Genomic DNA, 18,675 nt, shown 5'->3' with positions numbered 1-18,675 from the left:
TCAACGATTCCATGCAACTCCCATCAGACAGCCTGAACCACCTGGAACTCACTAAGCTCCATGCAAGTGGGAGGGACTCATTCCCAGCCACCTCTGTAGATTGCCAATTAAAATTCAATTCCTGCTCTCTAAGAGGGAAGAAGAGAAAGTGACCCTTAGTAACTTTCCCGGAGAAGAGCCAGCATCTTAGACAATAGCACACAGCTTGGGAATGCCAGAATGCTATTCCGTGGGCAGGAGGAGGAGGGAAGCAAGGAAAATCATCTGCTGATAACATGCATCAAACTGCAATCAGGAAGTTTCCTTTTTTTTTTTTTGCGGTACGCGGGCCTCTCACTGCTGTGGCCTCTCCCGTTGCGGAGCACAGGCTCCGGACGCGCAGGCTCAGCGGCCATGGCTCACGGGCCCAGCCGCTCCGCGGCATGTGGGATCTTCCCGCACCGGGGCACGAACCCGCGTCCCCTGCATCGGCAGGCGGACTCGCAACCACTGCGCCACCAGGGAAGCCCAGGGAGTTTCCTTTTTAATTGCTCTTCTCTGATAAACCTGCATCCTCCTCCACGTGCAAAAATGCCACTGTCTGCAAAAAATGCGTGTTGATTGCTTTAAGCTTCCCACCCTTTGGAGGCTACTGAAAGAGGTCCTACAGCAACATCCACTGAGGCTTCCTGAGACACACTGTCCTGAGCTCACTAAGTCAGGAGGACGAGGACAGAACTCACTGCCAGTGGAAGTGCAAGTGCCAGCTGCTAACCCTGCTGCCCAAATAAGGATGAATGAAGAGTCAAAGCCTGAGCGTCTATGACCCATTCATCTCAATGTACTTTACAGAGCACATATCACCATGTATGGTAAGTGCTTACTGATTAGATGAGATGGTCATTATAATGATGGCGGTGACTGGTGGTGGAGAATGAGGATGGGACAGGAAGCTCATGGAGGAAAGCACTGGCTTGGAAAATCCTGAGTCTTAAGCTGGAACATTTTGTCTCTTGAACTAACTCATTGAACTACCCTAGCCTGAGGCTTGACAGATTTTAGGGAGAAGTTCTGCCGAGATAAGTTAGATCATAGGACTCCTACTGACAAGTCAGACAAGAGAGAACTCAGGGATCCAAGCACAAAAGGAAAGGTGGGATTGGATGTGTGCGAACATTAAGCCCTGGACCACTAAGAGCTTCTCTCTCTCTTTACCTTGGTGGTTTGGCTGGTCTCTGTATATACCTGGAGTGAGGGTGGAGGGGAGTTTCTTCCTTTTGCTCTTTCCTTTTTCTTATAAATAAGTGAGAAAATCCTTTCTGGCTACTTTCTCCATGAAAAAGGAGCTACACATACCCATGACCCACTGGACTTGGAATTAGCTCATGAGGTGATCCCAGCCCTTTTCAATTTCAAAATTCGTGTAGGCTTCTGTGACCTGTCGTGAATTAGACTTGCTCAGTGCCCACTACTAACCTTCCACCTCAACACCTGTGAGACTCCTCAGATGATAAGCACATCATGTCTGCTCTGTCTAAAGACATCAGCACCTCACCCCTTCCCATATTTCAAAACAGGACTTAGACCACAGCCAGCTTGGAAGAATTCTTAGTGGCCAAAGCTGGAACAATTTGAGCAATAAAATAAATAACAGTATTGGATTATAACCCACAGAATAAAATAATAGGAAGGAGTCCTTACTGATATAAATAGTTGGATAAATAAATAAGTGGAGGAAAGAGACAGCTCTTCCTTACAGAAGACTTCCAATTAATAAATGTGGAAGGAATTAAGGAAATACAGACTCACCTTTAGAACATTACAGTAATAACTGTCACAGACAATATCCGTTGATAGATGCTAAAATCAGTGGGAGAAGGTTTGAGGAAAAACAGAATATTTGTACAGCCTCAAAGCTATCTTCCCCCTCAAGATATGTGTTCGTTTACAAGGAGACAAACAATAACTTTACAGTGAGGAAACCTGGCAACTTCACCTTAACCAGGTAATCAAGGTTAACATCACCAGTAGTAAAACACTGACACCATGTAACCCGGGAGAGGACACACTAAGAAGGACACATCACTTCTCTGGTATTCTTGCCAAAAATGCTCAACCTCAATCCAACCATGAGATAGTATCAGACAAACCGAAATAGAAGGCATTCAACAAAATAACTGGCCCATACTCTTCAAAAGTGTCAAGGTCATAAAAGACAAGGAAAGACTGAGGAAGTATCACAGATTAGAGGAGACTAAGGAAACATGACAATTAAATACAATGTAGGATCCTGGAATGGAAAAAGGACATTAGCAGGGGGTGGGGGGGGGTGGGAGGGAAGGTGAAATCTGAATAAAGTCTATAAAGCCTTATAGTCTGTTGATAGTATTACACCAATGATAATTTCTTAGTTTTAATATTTACACTATGGTTTTCAAAGATGTTAGCATTAGAGAAAGGTGGGTGATGGGTGGATGGGAAATCTCTGTACTATTTTCACAGCTTTTCTGTGAGTCTAAAATTATTTCAAAATAAAAAAAAACAAAACGGGCAGGATTTGGGATCCGAATAAATTGGATGAGAACCACACCAATTTCCAAGTTTAGTCCAACATCAGTAAGACCTGGGTTGCAGAGACCTCAGAGCATAGGGAAGAGTTATGAGGTGGACTATTGTAGGGGCTTATGATATACTTTTGGAGACAAGACACACACAAGTAAAAATCTTAGAGTATAAGTAGAGTAAAAATTCCAGCCAATAGGACATGAGCGGGCGTGAGGTATGCAACATCCAGGTCATGACGTTTTGAAAAGGAAATTGCTTGCCTATCTGCTCCCTTACAGTCTCCCTTCACACAGACACAGCATCATGAGCCAGTTTCGACCACGCTGATGAGGGCAACCCCAGCTTGTTTTAAAGATAATCGCTTCATGGTTCTAACCACAATCTCTGCGTGGTTAGGATGCCAACTGGACACACATTGAGGTTCATTTGTTTCCTCCAACTGTTAAGGATTGTTTTATGAAATATTTCAATTGTTTCAAGCTCAAACCCAGGTCTGTGTGATTCCACTCTTCATGCTCTTAACCTGCTCTTGATCTGTCTCCTAAATTCAAACCAAATCTGTCTCATCTCTTGTCCCACCACCACTTGCTAAGTTCAAGCCGCGATCATTGCCCACCCAGGCCAGGGCAATAACTTCCTAATAACTAGGACTTTCTGGCCTAAAGTACTTTGGCACTGATGCTACATCAACCTACACACCTCAGTGGCGTCTTGTTAAATAAAAGGCTCTGACCCTCTACATTTTGAAGATCCTAGGAGGCTGAAAGGAATAGCAGTAACCTTGGGGATTCTTCTTCTTCAGGCTGTCCCTGGAGCAACCTTTTGCCAGCTGCTTCCCTTATAGATGGAGCCTTCTGCAAATCTCAGCCTGTCCTCAACTGGTATGTTCAAACTTCTTTGGAATCCTTTTTTCAAAGAAAACCTTACAGAGAATCTTAATGTAGATACCATATACAAGTGTTGTTGGATTATAGGAAATATAACAAATACTTTAATGTATATTTGCATATCCATAAACATGGGTAATTGCATAAATCTAAGTTTATAATGTTTATTTATTTCTAATCCAAGCCCACGTGTCTACATGAAAGAGCCACGCCCCCCCAAACTGAAATCAGGATAATTGAAAACAATGATAACCAACATCTACTGAGCGCTTACGATGGGCTAGGTACCACTCTAAGTGTTTTATGTATATTAGCATTTTCAATCCTTTCAGCAACTCTTTGGGGTAGATTAGTTATTAAACTCATTTTATAGATTGGAAACAAAGTTTAAATAACTTGCCTGCAGTTATCTATTAAGTGGCAGAATCAAGATTTGAACTCCAGGTAGCCTGATTCCACAGACAACCCCCGCCCCCATCTTACTCACTATATTATACTGCCTTTCATGCTGGTACACAGACTTATGTGACAGTGATGAAAGGCATGATGAGAATGATAACCGGAACATCATTATACCACCACCTAATGTTTACTTCACCTGACATTTATTTCTTGTTCCGCAGGAGCGGGGCTCTGTGCTAAGTGCTGAATACCTTATCTCATTGAATTCCCACAGTTGTCCTAGGAAGTAGGTTCTGTTATGCTGATTGCTGAGGCAATAGGGTGGAGTGGCTGTGAGCTCAAACTGCCTGGATTTGAATCTACTGCCTCCTAACGAGATGCCTTTACACTAGTGCAAACCTCACAGCACTGGTGTGAGAATCTGATGAGGTATGCAAAGCCCTAGCACATAGAAAGCACAGATAAGTAGCTTCAAATTTTTTTTTTTTTTTGCGGTACGCGGGCCTCTCACCACTGTGGCCTCTCCCGTTGCGGAGCACAGGCTCCGTCCGGATGCACAGGTTCAGCGGCCATGGCTCACGGGCCCAGCCACTCCGCGGCATGTGGGATCTTCCCGGACCGGGACACGAACCCGCATCCCCCGCGTTGGCAGGCGGACCCTCAACCACCGCGCCACCAGGGAAGCCCGCTGCAAATTTTTATTAGACCAACTTTGTAATCTCAGGACATTCCTCAACTAGAGATAAGATGTGTTCAGTGAATATCAGTTCAAAGATGAATCAATCTTGTTGTACAATGTAACGCATTAGTCATTTCCAAAGTGCAAGATGTTGGTGTATCTCTTTTGGTGTTTTAAATTATAGCTTTAAATACAGTTGCCAATGTATTTTTAAAAAGATATTTTCATCAAATGATTTGAGGGACCCCCAGATTACCTCCCAGGAACTTGATGCTTCTTCAGAACCTAGTTTGAAAACTATCATTAGGTGGTTATCCTCCTGAACCCTGAGCTTCCATCTGACCCCCTCCTCCGGGCCCTCCTCAGCTCTCTCACTCGTCTGTGTTCTCGACCAGCCTTGCCCCCCAATTCCCTCTTCCAGCAGCCAAGTCCCTCTTCCGAACCGCTCAGTGCAGCCCTCCGTGCCTCTTACCTGTGCTTCAGTCGAAGTTTAACCCCTCCTGACCATGCTGCTTTCCTGTGCTGGGGGTCAGAGGTCAGGTGCTCTGGGCTGAAGGACTCAGAGGTGCCTGTGTCTGCAGGGTCCGGGTCTGCACACGCATCTCTGGAAAAAATAGGAAAACAGGAAGTTGAGCATGATGGTGTTCCTGGGCAGGGGGCACAAATGAATCCGACCTGGAAAATGTATGAGAATTAACCCTGGGGTTAGAGGAGAGCAGCACAGCTGAGCGTAGAGGTCTAAGCCTGCACCCACCTAGGCGCTCTGCCCGAAGGAAGGCAAATGCGCTCCTGGGGGTCTTCATCCTCCCCTATCTGTGTTCCTGTGAAGCAATAACGTGTACTTCCCAATCTTAGAATACCAGCTTTTTCCAGCCAAGGGGGAAAGAAATATATATTGACTGTTAAGAAGATGAACCCTCCTATAACTCAGTAGCCACTGGTAAGTAAGTGAAAAACTGGCCTCACTGAAGCAAGCTGTCCAAGAAGGTGGTTCCCTCAGACAAGTCCCCACGGCCTCCTGTCTCAGTTTCGCAGGAAGGAGCGCAATCCTCCAGTGCAGCAGCCCTCACTCTGTTCAGTGGGTGGCAGCTCAGGGGCACATGCCAACTCTTGAGGCCGAGCTATTTCACATTGTTTAGATTCCACCGTGCTGCAGGCAAGCCTTCTGTGTGTCCATTTAACCCCACCCCCCACACAGTCCCTAACACCATTCCCATAGCTGTTTCCCTCCATACTCCCAGGCAGGCAGAGAAAAATGTTAAGCCCCGAGCGCCCAGGGCGTCCCACCATGGGAACACAGGTATTTCTTCTCCGGAGGAGAGTCTTGGCTCCTGAATTTCCAAACACCCTGACTGCACCTTCAAGGCCTCCTCTCGATCAGACTGTCTGTCCCCTGCCTCAGGTGCTGAGGAGGGCTTGCCACACTGGGTACCAGTGGTGTGTTTTCGTGTCTGTCTCTGAGAGCCGACTGGTAACCCCTGCACCACGTCCTCTGGAGAAGGCGCAAATGCCTGCTGTTGCTCCTCTGCGTTGGCCTTGGCCGAGAAGGGGTGGGATCATGAATGGTGGTGATCTCTTTGTATTTCAGGACAGGGAGGGAGATGACCAGGCAGTCGGCAGGGAGTTGCTACTTCTAAGCTAAAGTTTTCATCTTTAGTTTGACCGAAGCATCATTACCTCCTTTGTTACTTTACTTTTCTCACCAAATTTAAGATTCCTGGCTTTGAATATACTCAATATTCCCCTAGACTTGAAGTCTGAAGACCCGGTTGAGGTTCTGTCACTTGTGAGCTGAATGACGTTGGGAATGTCAACACTGAGCCTCAGGGAATGTGAGAATAAGAGGCAGAGCCCACGATGTAGGAGCCTGGCCCTGGCGTCTGCTGCTGAGTCAGAGTCCTGGCCTTACCCTCTGACCAGCTCGGTACCTCGCCCTCTCTGTGCCTGTTCTCTCGTCTCTGAAATGAGTGCAAAGGACCAATGGCTTTCATACGTTGTTGAGAAACTGAAACTAATTCAGATAAAGCACTTAGGATAGAGTCTGGTACATATTCAGCCCTCAGCAAATCAGCTCCTGTTATTATATGTATCCTGCAGAGTTGCTATAAAGTTTCTAGATAATGACTATTAACTGTCTAGCATAGTGCCTACACATGGGGTACGTGCTTAATTAACGAACCATTTTCATTACTGTCTTCAACAGCACCTTCATTTTAGAGCACCTTTCAGCTAAGATGTCATGTAAAATAGACACAATTAAAAAGACCTAATTTATGCTGGAAATAACAGCAAAAAGAGTTTTGTCCAGAGTTAGCATGTCAGAGCCTTTTGCAGAATTCATCATGTGGTCTCCAGTTAGGATTTCTACAACCCTCAGAGGCACCAACCCCAACGGCCATCAGGCTTAAGCTGAGGTGGAAAGTATACTCAAAGGCATCTCATCATCACATGAACATAAAGGTGACACAAACATACACAGCACATCCAAGACCACCCATTGGTAGAATCCATTCCGACAGCAAGCTTGCCTTTCCAGCTCTCCTCTAGACCCTGACGTTGTCTGCTGGGGAAAAACAATAAAGACCAGGCCTGAGCTTTCAAAAAAACATTGTGGCATTTAATAACTTCCTCTTTTTTTTTTTCCTAAACCACAATTGCTGGCTCTGTCCTTTCTGCACAATGGCTGAGCCCTTTTCTCTCTCCTTACCCCCTCCCCCCTCTCTGGGAGGCACCAAGGGACGGAAAGTCCAGGGTGAAAGCTGTTGGAGTAAAGGGCTGGCAGGAAGAGCAGGCAAATGGGAAGGAGATGGAAGCAAGAACACGAGACTGTCTTATCTTTTTAAGGATTTTCAGTGCGTGATCCTTTTCAACCCTAGCAGAGATGAGCACCCCAGCAATGCCCTCCAGGGGACCAGCTGACGTTAACAACTGGGTGCGAGGGTTCATAAAACCAGGGCTGGGGTTGATTGTTGCTGATGGCGGCCCCCAGGCTAAGTCACAGCACAGCCTCCCCGCTAATCTTCACCTCCCCCCACCCTGGATGGGCTGGCTCCCGAGTGAGCTGTCTGGATGCACGACACCAAGGAGGAAACAGGTGGGAAGGAGCGCAGGAAGAATCTCCAGCACCCAGAGCACTCCTTTTCTGGAATCACCTCTTTCTGGAATAACCTGGACAACAAATACACATTTTTAAACTCACATGTTCTAGTGAAAAGAAATTCCATAGTGAATCTTGTTGGCAAAACTTATGAGATGTTTTTGAAGGCTCTTTTTAATATTGTTTCTTGCTGTTCTCCAGTCTCAGTATCACCAACTATGAGTGAGGAAACAGGAATCCGAGCTGACTTGAGAAGATTTAACGGGGGCTAAAAAAAAAAGACTGTGGGGCTTCCCTGGTGGCGCAGTGGTTGAGAATCTGCCTGCCAGTGCAGGGGACACGGGTTCTAGCCCTGGTCTGGGAAGATCCCACATGCTGCGGAGCAACTAAGCCTGTGCGCCACAACTACTGAGCCTGTGCTCTAGAGCCCGTGAGCCACAACTACTGAAGACCACGCACCTAGAGCCCGTGCTTCGCAACGAGAAGCCACGACAGTGAGAGGCCCACACACCGCGATGAAGAGTGGCCCCTGCTCGCCGCAACTAGAGAAAGCCCTCGCACAGAAACGAAGACCCAACATACCCCAAAATAATTAATTAATTAAAAAAAAAAGACTGTGATCCACTATCCCAGTATCATCTTTCTTTGCCAGATAGTTAAACAAAAGATCCACGCCAACCACCTACGTACTTCTACTTTCTATGATGAGTACATTCATATTCCCAGCCCTCACTAGTCATAATTCATGAATATATACGGACTGCTTTACTATTTGGTATTTTAATAGAGTCCTTAACTGCTTTCTGAACTGAGTTTCAGCCAATACTGAAGAAAAGGTTCTGGATCATCCTGTTCCTGTAGCTCTCTTGAACACCATGAAAACTGGGGAGGGTCCTGGAAAGCTGGAGAGAAAGACATACAGAGCTGGGCTAGGCCCAATATCGTGGTCTCTCCAGATCCCTTGTGCTCCTGGTTTCTACTGCGTTTAAATGGGGATGGGCAGGGGGGCTCCTATCTCCTTAGCATGGACCGTTACAACCTTAGGAAGAGCTTGGTTCTCAGAATCAGCAGTTTCGTCCTTTTGGTTGTGTTTTATCCAGGAACAGCTTCCTTGACAGTCACATCCATTCCTGTCCCCACCAACCCAGCACCTACCCAGCAGCCAGCACTACCTTTAAAAAATAAGTGGATTACATCATCTCTAGTAATAAAACTTGTGTAGCTTCCCCATGCACTCTGGAGGAAATCCAACTTGGCTGTGAGGTCTCCAGTGACCTGGCTCCTGCCCACCCTTTAACATCTCCCCTCTCATTCACCCTGTCCTCACTGGCCTGGCCTGGGCTCCCCAAGCCTGCCAAGCTCTCCACTTCACACATGAGGTTCCCTCCACCTGGAACAGCCTTCCTCCCAATTCTCTGCTTGGCTGACTCCTCCTCAGTCTTCCGGTCCCCAGTGGAACATCACCTCCTCAGAGATGGCTTCATCTACCTCAAAGAGTCTCTTCCCGGCACCTGGTCTTTCCCTTGGTTGCACTTGGAGCCGCATGTAAATGTTCATTTGCACACGGTATGTACCGGACAATAAGTGCAACAGGGCCCATGGCTGACTTTTCTTCAGTTTTGTGCTTTTAAACCACTACATACCCAGGGCCTGAGACAGTGGGTGGGTCATGGGAGGCACACCACACAGACTTATAGAATGAATCATAGTTGATTGTAAAGGGAATAATTGTGGAATGCACCCAAGGTGGGGCTCTCTGCCCTTCAACCCTTAAAGGCATTAAATTGTTTCCAATACATGTTTGGGGGAAGGTAGGGATCTCTTTCCTTATAGCCACTTTCTACATAAGGTTGTGAGTCAATTTCTTTGTGAAAGTAGAATTCGGCTCTAACTCTTGGTCCCTGTCATCAACAGCTGCTTTCGTGGAGTCGAGAGCAGTGTTGGGGGACCACGGGCCAAGCCCTTCGACAAACAGTTGGTGCAGCTCAGCGCAGTTTCGCTGCCTTATTTTTCGAAGCAGCCAGCACGCCTTTTGAGATGAAGCAGACAGACCTGCATTTATACAGGGCTAAGTTGTCCTCAGAGCCCTCTGGAGAAATTCCTTCGGATTTAGGCTAGGTGCTTGCGTGTATTCATTTTCACGATCTGCTTCATGAAAAGTCGTGTTTGTGGTTTCCTGGGTTTCTATTTTCTCTTTGTGCCACTCTGTATCCATCACGCGGGAAACTGGTCCCACCGTCATCTCTGCATCCTGTTAGCAGGCCTCTTGTATCATCACCTCAGGCTCCCCAGCACTCTTCCCTTCAGTCTCTGGGAGGCGGAGAGGGCCTGGATTCTCGGCTTCTTCAGTGTGCAGAGGACGATTTTAAGAACTGATGCCCGTAGGTTCAGGTTTGTTTCTTAGCCTAACGTAGCTGTTCTTCATTTGCTGGTGACTGGGCACTTACCAAAGATTTCACAGACATTCTCAATGAACTGCCCTTTCTTTAAAAGCTCCTTGTTTCTATTGCTGGCCTTTTGGTACCTATGTATTTAGACTTAACCTTTCAGGTCACTGTCCCTTCATTACTCTCCTTTCTTGTTTTTTAAATGATGACTTACCATCTAGGAAGCTGTTCACACTGCACTCTCTCAGGCCTGTATCCTACCCAGTGCGTTCCATCATAGGCATGCCTTTTACTTGTCCTCAAAAACCCTTCTGCTCACCCACCTTGGTTCGGCAGCATGGTTATTACAGGGGGCCCATACCTAACCCTTCAGCCATGCATAGCTGTGCTCTGTATGTCTCGGCCCTGTGTCTGTCTGTACCTCCTGTTCCTCTTGCTGATGCTTTTTCTCACTTGATTTCCCCTGAAACCTCCCAAATGGATCAAGTGTACAATTTATACCACTGACAGTCAGCATATTTCTGACTCTTTCTGAAACCATAAGCCTAACTATCTCCAGATCTTAAGCCCGTGACCTCTGTGCCAGCCTTGCACGGAGACTGGAAAAGGGTGGGTAGGGGAAAAAGCCAAATGATTAGCCAGATCTTTTAACCTACCTATTAAATATTTAATCTGCTCTGGATTTACTTTTGACTTCAGTTCCTCCACCCACTGGGCCCTATGACATAGCTAGCCCAGGGCAAGTGCATAAGAAAACCAAGGGCCTGGGCTTCCCTGGTGGCGCGGCGGTTGAGAGTCCGCCTGCCGCTGCAGGGGACACAGGACCGTGCCCCGGTCCGGGAAGATCCCACATGCCGCGGAGCGGCTGGGCCCGTGAGCCATGGCCGCTGAGCCTGCGCGTCCAGAGCCTGTGCTCCGCAATGGGAGAAGCCACGGCAGTGAGAGGCCCGCGTGCCACAAAAAAAAAAAAAACAAAAAAAACAAAAAACGAAAACCAAGGGCCCTCATGCAAGGGCTTACATTAAACTGGTGATATCTTTACCACTGGAGCATCTGGCCCTAGCCGTAAACACTGAGTCTGATCTCAAATCAACTCTAGTGAGTAGCAGGCTGTAACTCTGAATGAACAGTGTAGATTCCGCACCCAGATGCTTGGGTTCCTATTCTGGCTCTGTCGCCTAGTAGGTGTTTGACTTTGGGCAGGTCACGCAACCTCTCGTGTCTCAGTTTCCTCCTCTATAAAGTGAGGATAATCTTAACACCTGCATCAAAGGATAGTTGTGAGGCTTGAATGAATTAATATGTGTAACGCACTTAGAACAGTGCCTGGCAGCGTTCACTTCTTACCGATAGAAAGGCAACTTACATTTCTTGGGCGCAGAGTACGTACCAGATACTGTGCTTTAAAAAGTTATTCATTAATTTTATCATTTGAGACAGCAATGATCCTCATTTTATAGATAAAGAAAGCAAAAAGAAAGAAAACAAGTAGAAAGCAGTCTGGCCGGAGACCATGCCACCCCTCATGAAATGCCTCTGAGGGTCCCGGGACTTTGCTTACTTTTTTCTTAGGCATCAGCCACACGCCAATCCACACTTGCCTGGCATTTCTGCCACATGACCCTTTTTCCATTCATATGAGACAAAAAGATACTAATGAAGACAAAAGACCAGCAAAAGTACCAGAATGTTCCTACTGGGTGATAGGATCATGGGTGATATTTTCTTCTCTTTCTCTATACCTTGCAAACAGTTTACAATGAACATTTATTATTTTAACTATCAGAAAAAGCAAAACTAGCCTTATTTTTTTTCCTTACTAGAATGGGTCTCATATCTCCGTAGTTTTAAAGGAAAACCTTTGTCGGGAAATGGCAGTGGAGCTACCTACCCTGGGAGTAAATCTGGGCAGTGAAAAGACTTCACGCTGGTGGAGGGTTTCCTTTGGGATCCCTCACAACCGTGGAAAAATACCTGGAGGAGGAAGCAAGATTTCTGGGAAACCAGTATCAGGTGATGAAATCGTCTTAAGAAAGTGAGGCCTCTGTCTTTCTTCCCTCCCACCCTCTCCTCTCCCTAGTGTCCAAAGAAACATAACAGTTCCATACTTTAATATTATCCATTATAGCTTGAAAGTACCTTCTGTGCATGAGTCCATTTGGCCCTCATAATAATGCTAAAGGGCCAGAACGGCAGGTATTATTTATCCCCACTTAACAGATGTAGAGACAGCCTCAGACAGGGATAGTTACTTGCGTGAGCTCGGGACTTGTAAGCTCCATGAAGGCAGGGTCCCTAACTCTAACTTTCATGCTCGCTCTTTCATATCATACTGCCTTTAGAGTCTACAATCCTAAAAATCCTCTGACACAGGTGACAAACAATACCAAAGCTTCTTTAAAGGGAAAGCTTCTTCAGAAGAAAGTCAAAAGTTACTGACGGCTACTGCTCAGACGGGTCCCCTCTCTGGCCCTAGCCCAAATGTCCCTAGCTCTAGAGAAATGATGAGACCAGATTTTGGAGGGCTCCTCCCCCATGCCACCCAGACTGCACCTTGACCCGGAACTTCCTGTTGATACAGGACACGCTTCATGGTGAGACTCAGAGCACACTGCTACACCCAGCCCAATCATCCATTCACTCAGTCAACAATCGCTAAGGTTCAACCAGGGACCACACAATGGATTAGGCATCAGGCTTGCAATGGTGACAAGCCTATTTAGACAAGAAAATCTCCCAGTCCAAATGCCTAAGACCTCCCTCTCCCAGACCACACAGCACGGTGTAGTACCAGTTACGACCTCTAGGAGAGCATGTTGGAGAGGATCTACTAGAGATGAGAAGAGCAGGAAAGAGAACAAGAAGCAACATGGCGGGGGTCCCAGCAGCTTGGGCAGTGGCCAGGCAGCCCAGCTTTGTGAAGGCTCTCGGTGCACCTGGCACATGCCCACCCTGCCTCCACGATGCCCAAGAGGAAGGTCAGATCCACCCAGGGCTCAGCGAAGGAGGAGCCCAAGAGGAGACCAGCTCCTGAGAAAGTGGAAACAAGCTAAAAAAGGTGGCAGGAAAGGGTAAATCTTCAGACCAAAAAGTGTAAACAAAAGGGGAAAGGGGAGCAAAGGGAAAACAGGCCAAAGTGGCTAAACAAGAGACTAAAGAAGATGGACCAGCAGAAAACGGAGAAACTACAAACAAGGAGAGTCCAGCCTCCCCGATGAAGCAGCAGAGAAAGAAGCCGAGTCTGATTAATATCATACACCCGGTCTTATCAGTGGTCCCTGTCTCCCTTCCTGTATACTCCAGAGGAAAGTTTTTATCAACTATTTTGTAAATGCAAGTTTTTTAGTAGCTCTAGAAACATTTTTAAGAAGGAGGGAATCCCACCTCATCCCATTTTTAAAGAGGTGAAATCAGTTGCTGACTGTTTATTTTTCGGTACAGCCAGAAGATAGTGGGATATTGAACATGGGAGGCTTTGATTATCTTGGGTGTCAACTTAACATTCCATAGACGGGGGTAATTTTTATATCCTATAATACAAAGCATACTTATTTGGAGTCAGTAGTGCATGTAATATGTCTTGAACACTTTAAATTACATCTCTTCCCAAGTTGTTTTTGGTAGAATTGTTTCCTAAAGCAAACCACTCCTTGATCTTGGCTCTCCTTGTCAGAATTTTGTGCACTCTGTAACATCTTCGGTCATGGTCATCCAGTTTTCCTAGTAACTTTGTAAATGTGCTACGAACAACTGAAAATTTAAGTGTGTGGTGTATATGGTATTAAATCATGAATTAGTGCAACTTACGATATAACAGCATGTCAAAATTTAAACATATTGGTACTTGATATCCTGTTAAGGAAAATTTGCCTCCGAATTTTAAGCTGGAAAGTCGCCGGAATAACTGTTCAGAAGAGAATCACAACTACACAATCTTTTAGATTTTTGGTACATATATTAAGAATTGTGTGCAAACTGAAATGTCTGTGTACTCATCCTCAAAACAACCAATAAAATCTCAATTATGAAAAGAAAAAATAAATCGACACAGTGGAAGTAACACAGGAAAATAGATTTGGTAATACTTCCTCCCTTATTTCCACAAAACATTAGGGAAAAGGAGTTTGGATGGCTAAGTAGACACCAAAAACGGCCATATATGCACGAACTATTATAGAGGGAAATAGTACTGGAGCGGCGGCCAGGAGGCCTGCACTGGGTTGGTACAGATGTACTTTAGGGTTCCTTTTACCGTTAACAGTCTACAAACCAAGGGGGGAAAGGGGCATAAATGACAAATCCTGAGTGAGAAAACGATTTCTCAAGTATCTCCGTCCACAAGTAATGAGCACTTTCTACACGCAGATTCCAAGCTGGAATCTATGCAGAATAGAAGACAATTTCTGACTTCCAGCCTTGCTGGAGAGACACACAAAGAATTTGAAGCCAGATCAACTTGGGTTCCAATCTGAGCTCTGCCACTATTCTGTCTGAGCCTCAGGGCCTCTTCTGTAAAAAGGGGACAGAGTATGATGTGCCTGGTGACGCGGCTATGGGACTAGTAAGCCGGGCATGTGATAATCACTACAAGACAGGAGCTATTATCATTTGATCTAAGTGACCTACATGAGAGAGGTGAATATGAGAAGTCACCCAAGGGGTGTGACAGGATGCTGCTATAACGATCGGCTCTTTAATTCCTTAAAAAGGGCAACAGCAAATGTCCAAAGCCTTTGGCGAGGGATATAAATATTTAACGCCACAGTAGAGGTTTTTGCATATAGGAACAGGAAATATGGGGCATTACCTGGGCCCCTTAGGAACAGACTGGCGCAGAGGACCCAGCAACCAGTGTGAAAGAAATGGTTCCTGGAACATCAAGGCAGAATTGGCCTAAGGAATTCTTCTGGAGGCTTCCTCTCACCAGAGGGAGCCTCAGGCAGTGGGTAGGGATGGCACTCAGCAAAAGTGTCTGCATGGCTGTTTTAAAAACATGATGAGCTTGGGCCCAGTTTTTTTTAGCCCCTGGAGTCCTCCTACGTCAGGCTCTGGGGAGAGAGACTCCTGCCCTCCTGCAGGCAGAAGTGGGTGGAGGGGCTCTGGCTCTAAGGTCCCTGGGATGGCAATGCGGTCTGTGGGAGACAGGGTCTCTCTCCCATCTACTTGCAAATAAGTTGCTCCTGTCCTAGACCTGCCTGGAGAAGAGGGGGTAGACGTTAAAAATGTAAATGGACGTGGTCATTCATTGGGAGAAAATAGGTCCCTGGCTAAATTTGGCAACAGCTGAGGAATCTTAGCAAAAATGAACTCACCCCCTTGTTTGTGAGGGAGGCCTAATCCTTACTTTGCCCAAGAGGATTACTGGGTCTTAGAAAGAAGCTCACATGCACTTTTTTTAAGCTCATGCCAACTGCATTTGTGTCCACAATATCCAAGATTCTTTCTGCTTTTTAGGGTAGATAATAGACATTCCATGCTATTTAAATGCCTCCAAATCTCAAACCTAAATGTTTCCAACCTTTGCTATTATCCAAAGTAGGACTCTGTCTCCCAAGCTTTCCCCTGGCTGTTGCTTTATACTCTTTGGAAGCACATTTTAAATGGAAGGCAAGGTACCAAATTGCAGTCAATTTGTGGAAAAGTAATTGTTTGTGGTTTACAATACACCTTTTCAAGGTGTTTGTAACTATGGTTCCACTGGCTAAGTTTCTACTTATCCCCACCATTTTTCCTTTCCTTTGATGACTATAGGGTTAGTGTAATACAGTCCAGAGTTCTTTTTTTCTTTTCTTTTCTTTTTAAAAATCCTGTGTGTCCCCACTCACCCCAACACTACCCTATCCTCTCCAGGGAATTGTGGACCCACTGACATACATAACACAAAAGTGGGACTGACATAAATCTGTCTTTAGCTTAGCATGGCAGTCTCAAAACATCATTAAAAAATATTCCCAATTGACACCCGTGTTGGACTTTACACTTTACGAAGTATTTTTACATAACAAATGCAATCCTCATAATAACCCTCAGGAGTGTCCTCCCTCTTCACAGAAAATGAAACAGAGGCACAGGTAATTTAAATAAATCGCTCGAGATCACAAGTAGAGCGGTAAAACACAGACCCAACACACTAAAAGGCTCCAAGGCACGCCCTTGACCACGACCTACAACAGCCATATCACCTAGGGGCTCAGATATCTGCAGACGGAACAAACTCTAGAAAACAGAGCTGCCTGATCCCAGGAAAAGCACAACAATTCTTCCAGTGCTGGCTTCCTCAGGAGCGATGATCTGCGGTGGCTTCTATTGGTAGCCACTTCTCCTCACCTTTACCACCGGGGCTGGTTAATTTCCACCCGTAGTTAACCATTCCTGTTTCAGCTCTGGGGCCAGTGGAACCCTAAATGAGAACGAATTTGGGCCTCAGATGGTATCTGAAGTGACAGCTTCAAGACAAACTCTGAGCTAGTCATGTTCTGCTCTTGAACCTCAGGTCCCCACATGATCCCCCAGTTTCCTGTGCCCACCTGGTCCTCCAGGCTGGAGGAAAACTGGCCTTGGATACCAATTCCTTCCAGACCAGAGCCTGGTCTTGTGGATGTCAACTACGCATAAACAGGTGGTACTGGGCACAAAAGCCGAAGCGAAAGCAGGTGGGAAAGTGAGTGGTCATCTTTATCTGATTGGGCAGAGCAGGTCCTACCCCCTCCCCTGGGCACCAACATACAGGAGGCGGCAGCCGGCGGGCCAGCCGAGGGCAGGAAACACCCTGTGAGCCGTGCATCACCCCTGGTCTCCCCTCCCACTAGAACGCCAGCATGCCAAGCCTGGGAAAGGTACAGAATCCACGACAAAGAGAAGGTACCGGACTGTGACCCCATGTCATGAACCAGTGGCGGATCGGGGGCCTCCGCCCCAGACAGACCTGGCTCCGAGGGGAGGCGGCCTCCTCCCACTGTGGAATTCCAGCTGCTAGTGGTGAAGAGGTAACCATGGGAACTGATACAAAGGGCTTCAAGTTGAGGGAAAGAGGCTGGAGGCGATGGGGAACAGGCAGAGTGGGACTTCAAGGGACAGTCCTGCGATTCTCCTAACTTTAGCTGAGCACAGTTACTGTGGATCAGACTAGCGACAGGTGGAGCTTGCACAGAGCCAAGCAGCCTCGAGGGGTCAGCGACAACCAGAGTGCCAAGACCCCTGTAGGTTCTTCCTCCAGATTTCTTTTCTCCCCTTCAGAGAGCGGAGCCCCAGAAGTCTCGTCTGCCAGGAACTTTGCCCTGAGATAACGTGGCTCACTTGGGTGGACAAAACTGGTACATGGTGACATTCCTTCTAATACAAGCAGCACTTTGCAAAGGGGCTCCTCCTCATGCCCCCTGGCCTCAGCCCACTGCCCCCAGCGGCACCCACTCTGCTTGCTGGGGGGCTTTCTGGCGTGTCTTAAACAGACCTGGGCGACTGAGGAAATGGTCCTGAGATGCCGGCTGTCAAGCTACGCTGCAGAGGAGAGGCATGGGCGTTGAGAACATTAATACAGAGAATCTTGCACAAAAACCTGTACTCTGGTGGGGCAGGGTGGGGATTAAGTGAAAAGGCTCATATCTAAACAGGGAATCGTGTCTGTAGAGATATTTAACGACGTTTCCCCCTGAGGCATCCACATGTTATTTTAATTGGCCGATGTGACTTTGTATGTCTGCATTAAATCAGTAGGGTTCTCAATCTACCACTTGGGATTTCTTCTTATTTAAAGTTCTAACTCAGGGTTCTCCAGAATCTGGCAGTTGAGGAAAAGCCACGAAAATGGGGGTATCCCGGGGTAACAGTTTACTGTTCCTCTTATTTTTTGGAAGTATAGTTGATTTACAATGCTGTGTTAGTTTCAGGTGTACAGCAAAGTGATTCAGTTATGTGGATATATGTGTGTGTGTGTGTGTGTGTGTGTGTGTGTATACGCATATATATTCTAACAGGTACACACTACTATACATAAAATAAATAAGCAACAAGGACCTACTGTTCCTCTTACTTTCAGGGCTCTGGAGCACGCTTCTCACCCTGCCTTCCGGTGGAGACCAAGATAAGATCACACCTATGTCAATCCCTACACGGGCTCCACAAAGTCTAGGCCAAATCCACATTTTCCGTTCACAGGCCAGAGAGGGCCATTCACAGGAAGACTGCTGAGGGGCTGGGGAAAGACCCTGACATGTTTATGAGCGCCTCTGCTGTAAGCCCCGCTCCACAAAGTTGAAAGTAGGTCCATCGACCACTTAAGAACATACCAATTCTCCATCACCAGCGTTCACCTGCATACAGCCCATAATGGTCGCCCCAGCACCACTTATTGGTGTAACTTTCTCCCTGCAATCATGAAATCTTAAAATAATTTTACCTAAAAGGGAAAAGTAACTGACATCTATTATGAACCTCCTCAGTTGAGAGGAGAGATCTTGTGGGGTTCCAACCCTGGCACCTCCATGCCCTCAGCAAGCTATTTAATCTCTTCTGTGTTTGGGGGTTTCCTCACCTCTAAAGGGGGCAATAACAGTGCCTACCTCATTGGAGTGCAAGGAAGATACAAGAAGAGCTTCAGACAGTGCTTTACTCTTAGCAAGTACTCGATAGATATTAATACCCACCAGGTGCCAGGCTAGTTATTTTTACATGTATTTTGTC

General features: G+C 46.5%; 1 protein-coding gene across 5 annotated transcripts in view; it reads right to left on the bottom strand.

Annotated features, from left to right (window-relative positions):
* SHROOM3 (shroom family member 3) overlaps window positions 1–18,675 on the bottom strand; it is a 313,272-nt gene that overhangs the window by 53,893 nt on the left and 240,704 nt on the right. For all 5 annotated transcript variants that reach the window (XM_079920714.1, XM_079920716.1, XM_079920715.1 and 2 more), the window contains one exon: window positions 4,985–5,116. In XM_079920714.1, the coding sequence (XP_079776840.1) occupies window positions 4,985–5,116 (132 nt within the window). The remainder of the gene's footprint in view (window positions 1–4,984; window positions 5,117–18,675) is intronic.

This window comes from Stenella coeruleoalba (assembly GCF_951394435.1).
Source record: "Stenella coeruleoalba genome assembly, chromosome: 4".
NCBI classification, from domain to species: Eukaryota; Metazoa; Chordata; class Mammalia; order Artiodactyla; family Delphinidae; genus Stenella; species Stenella coeruleoalba.
The sequence above is the reverse complement of the archived record's forward strand: the minus strand, read 5'-3'. Positions and strand labels throughout refer to the sequence as shown.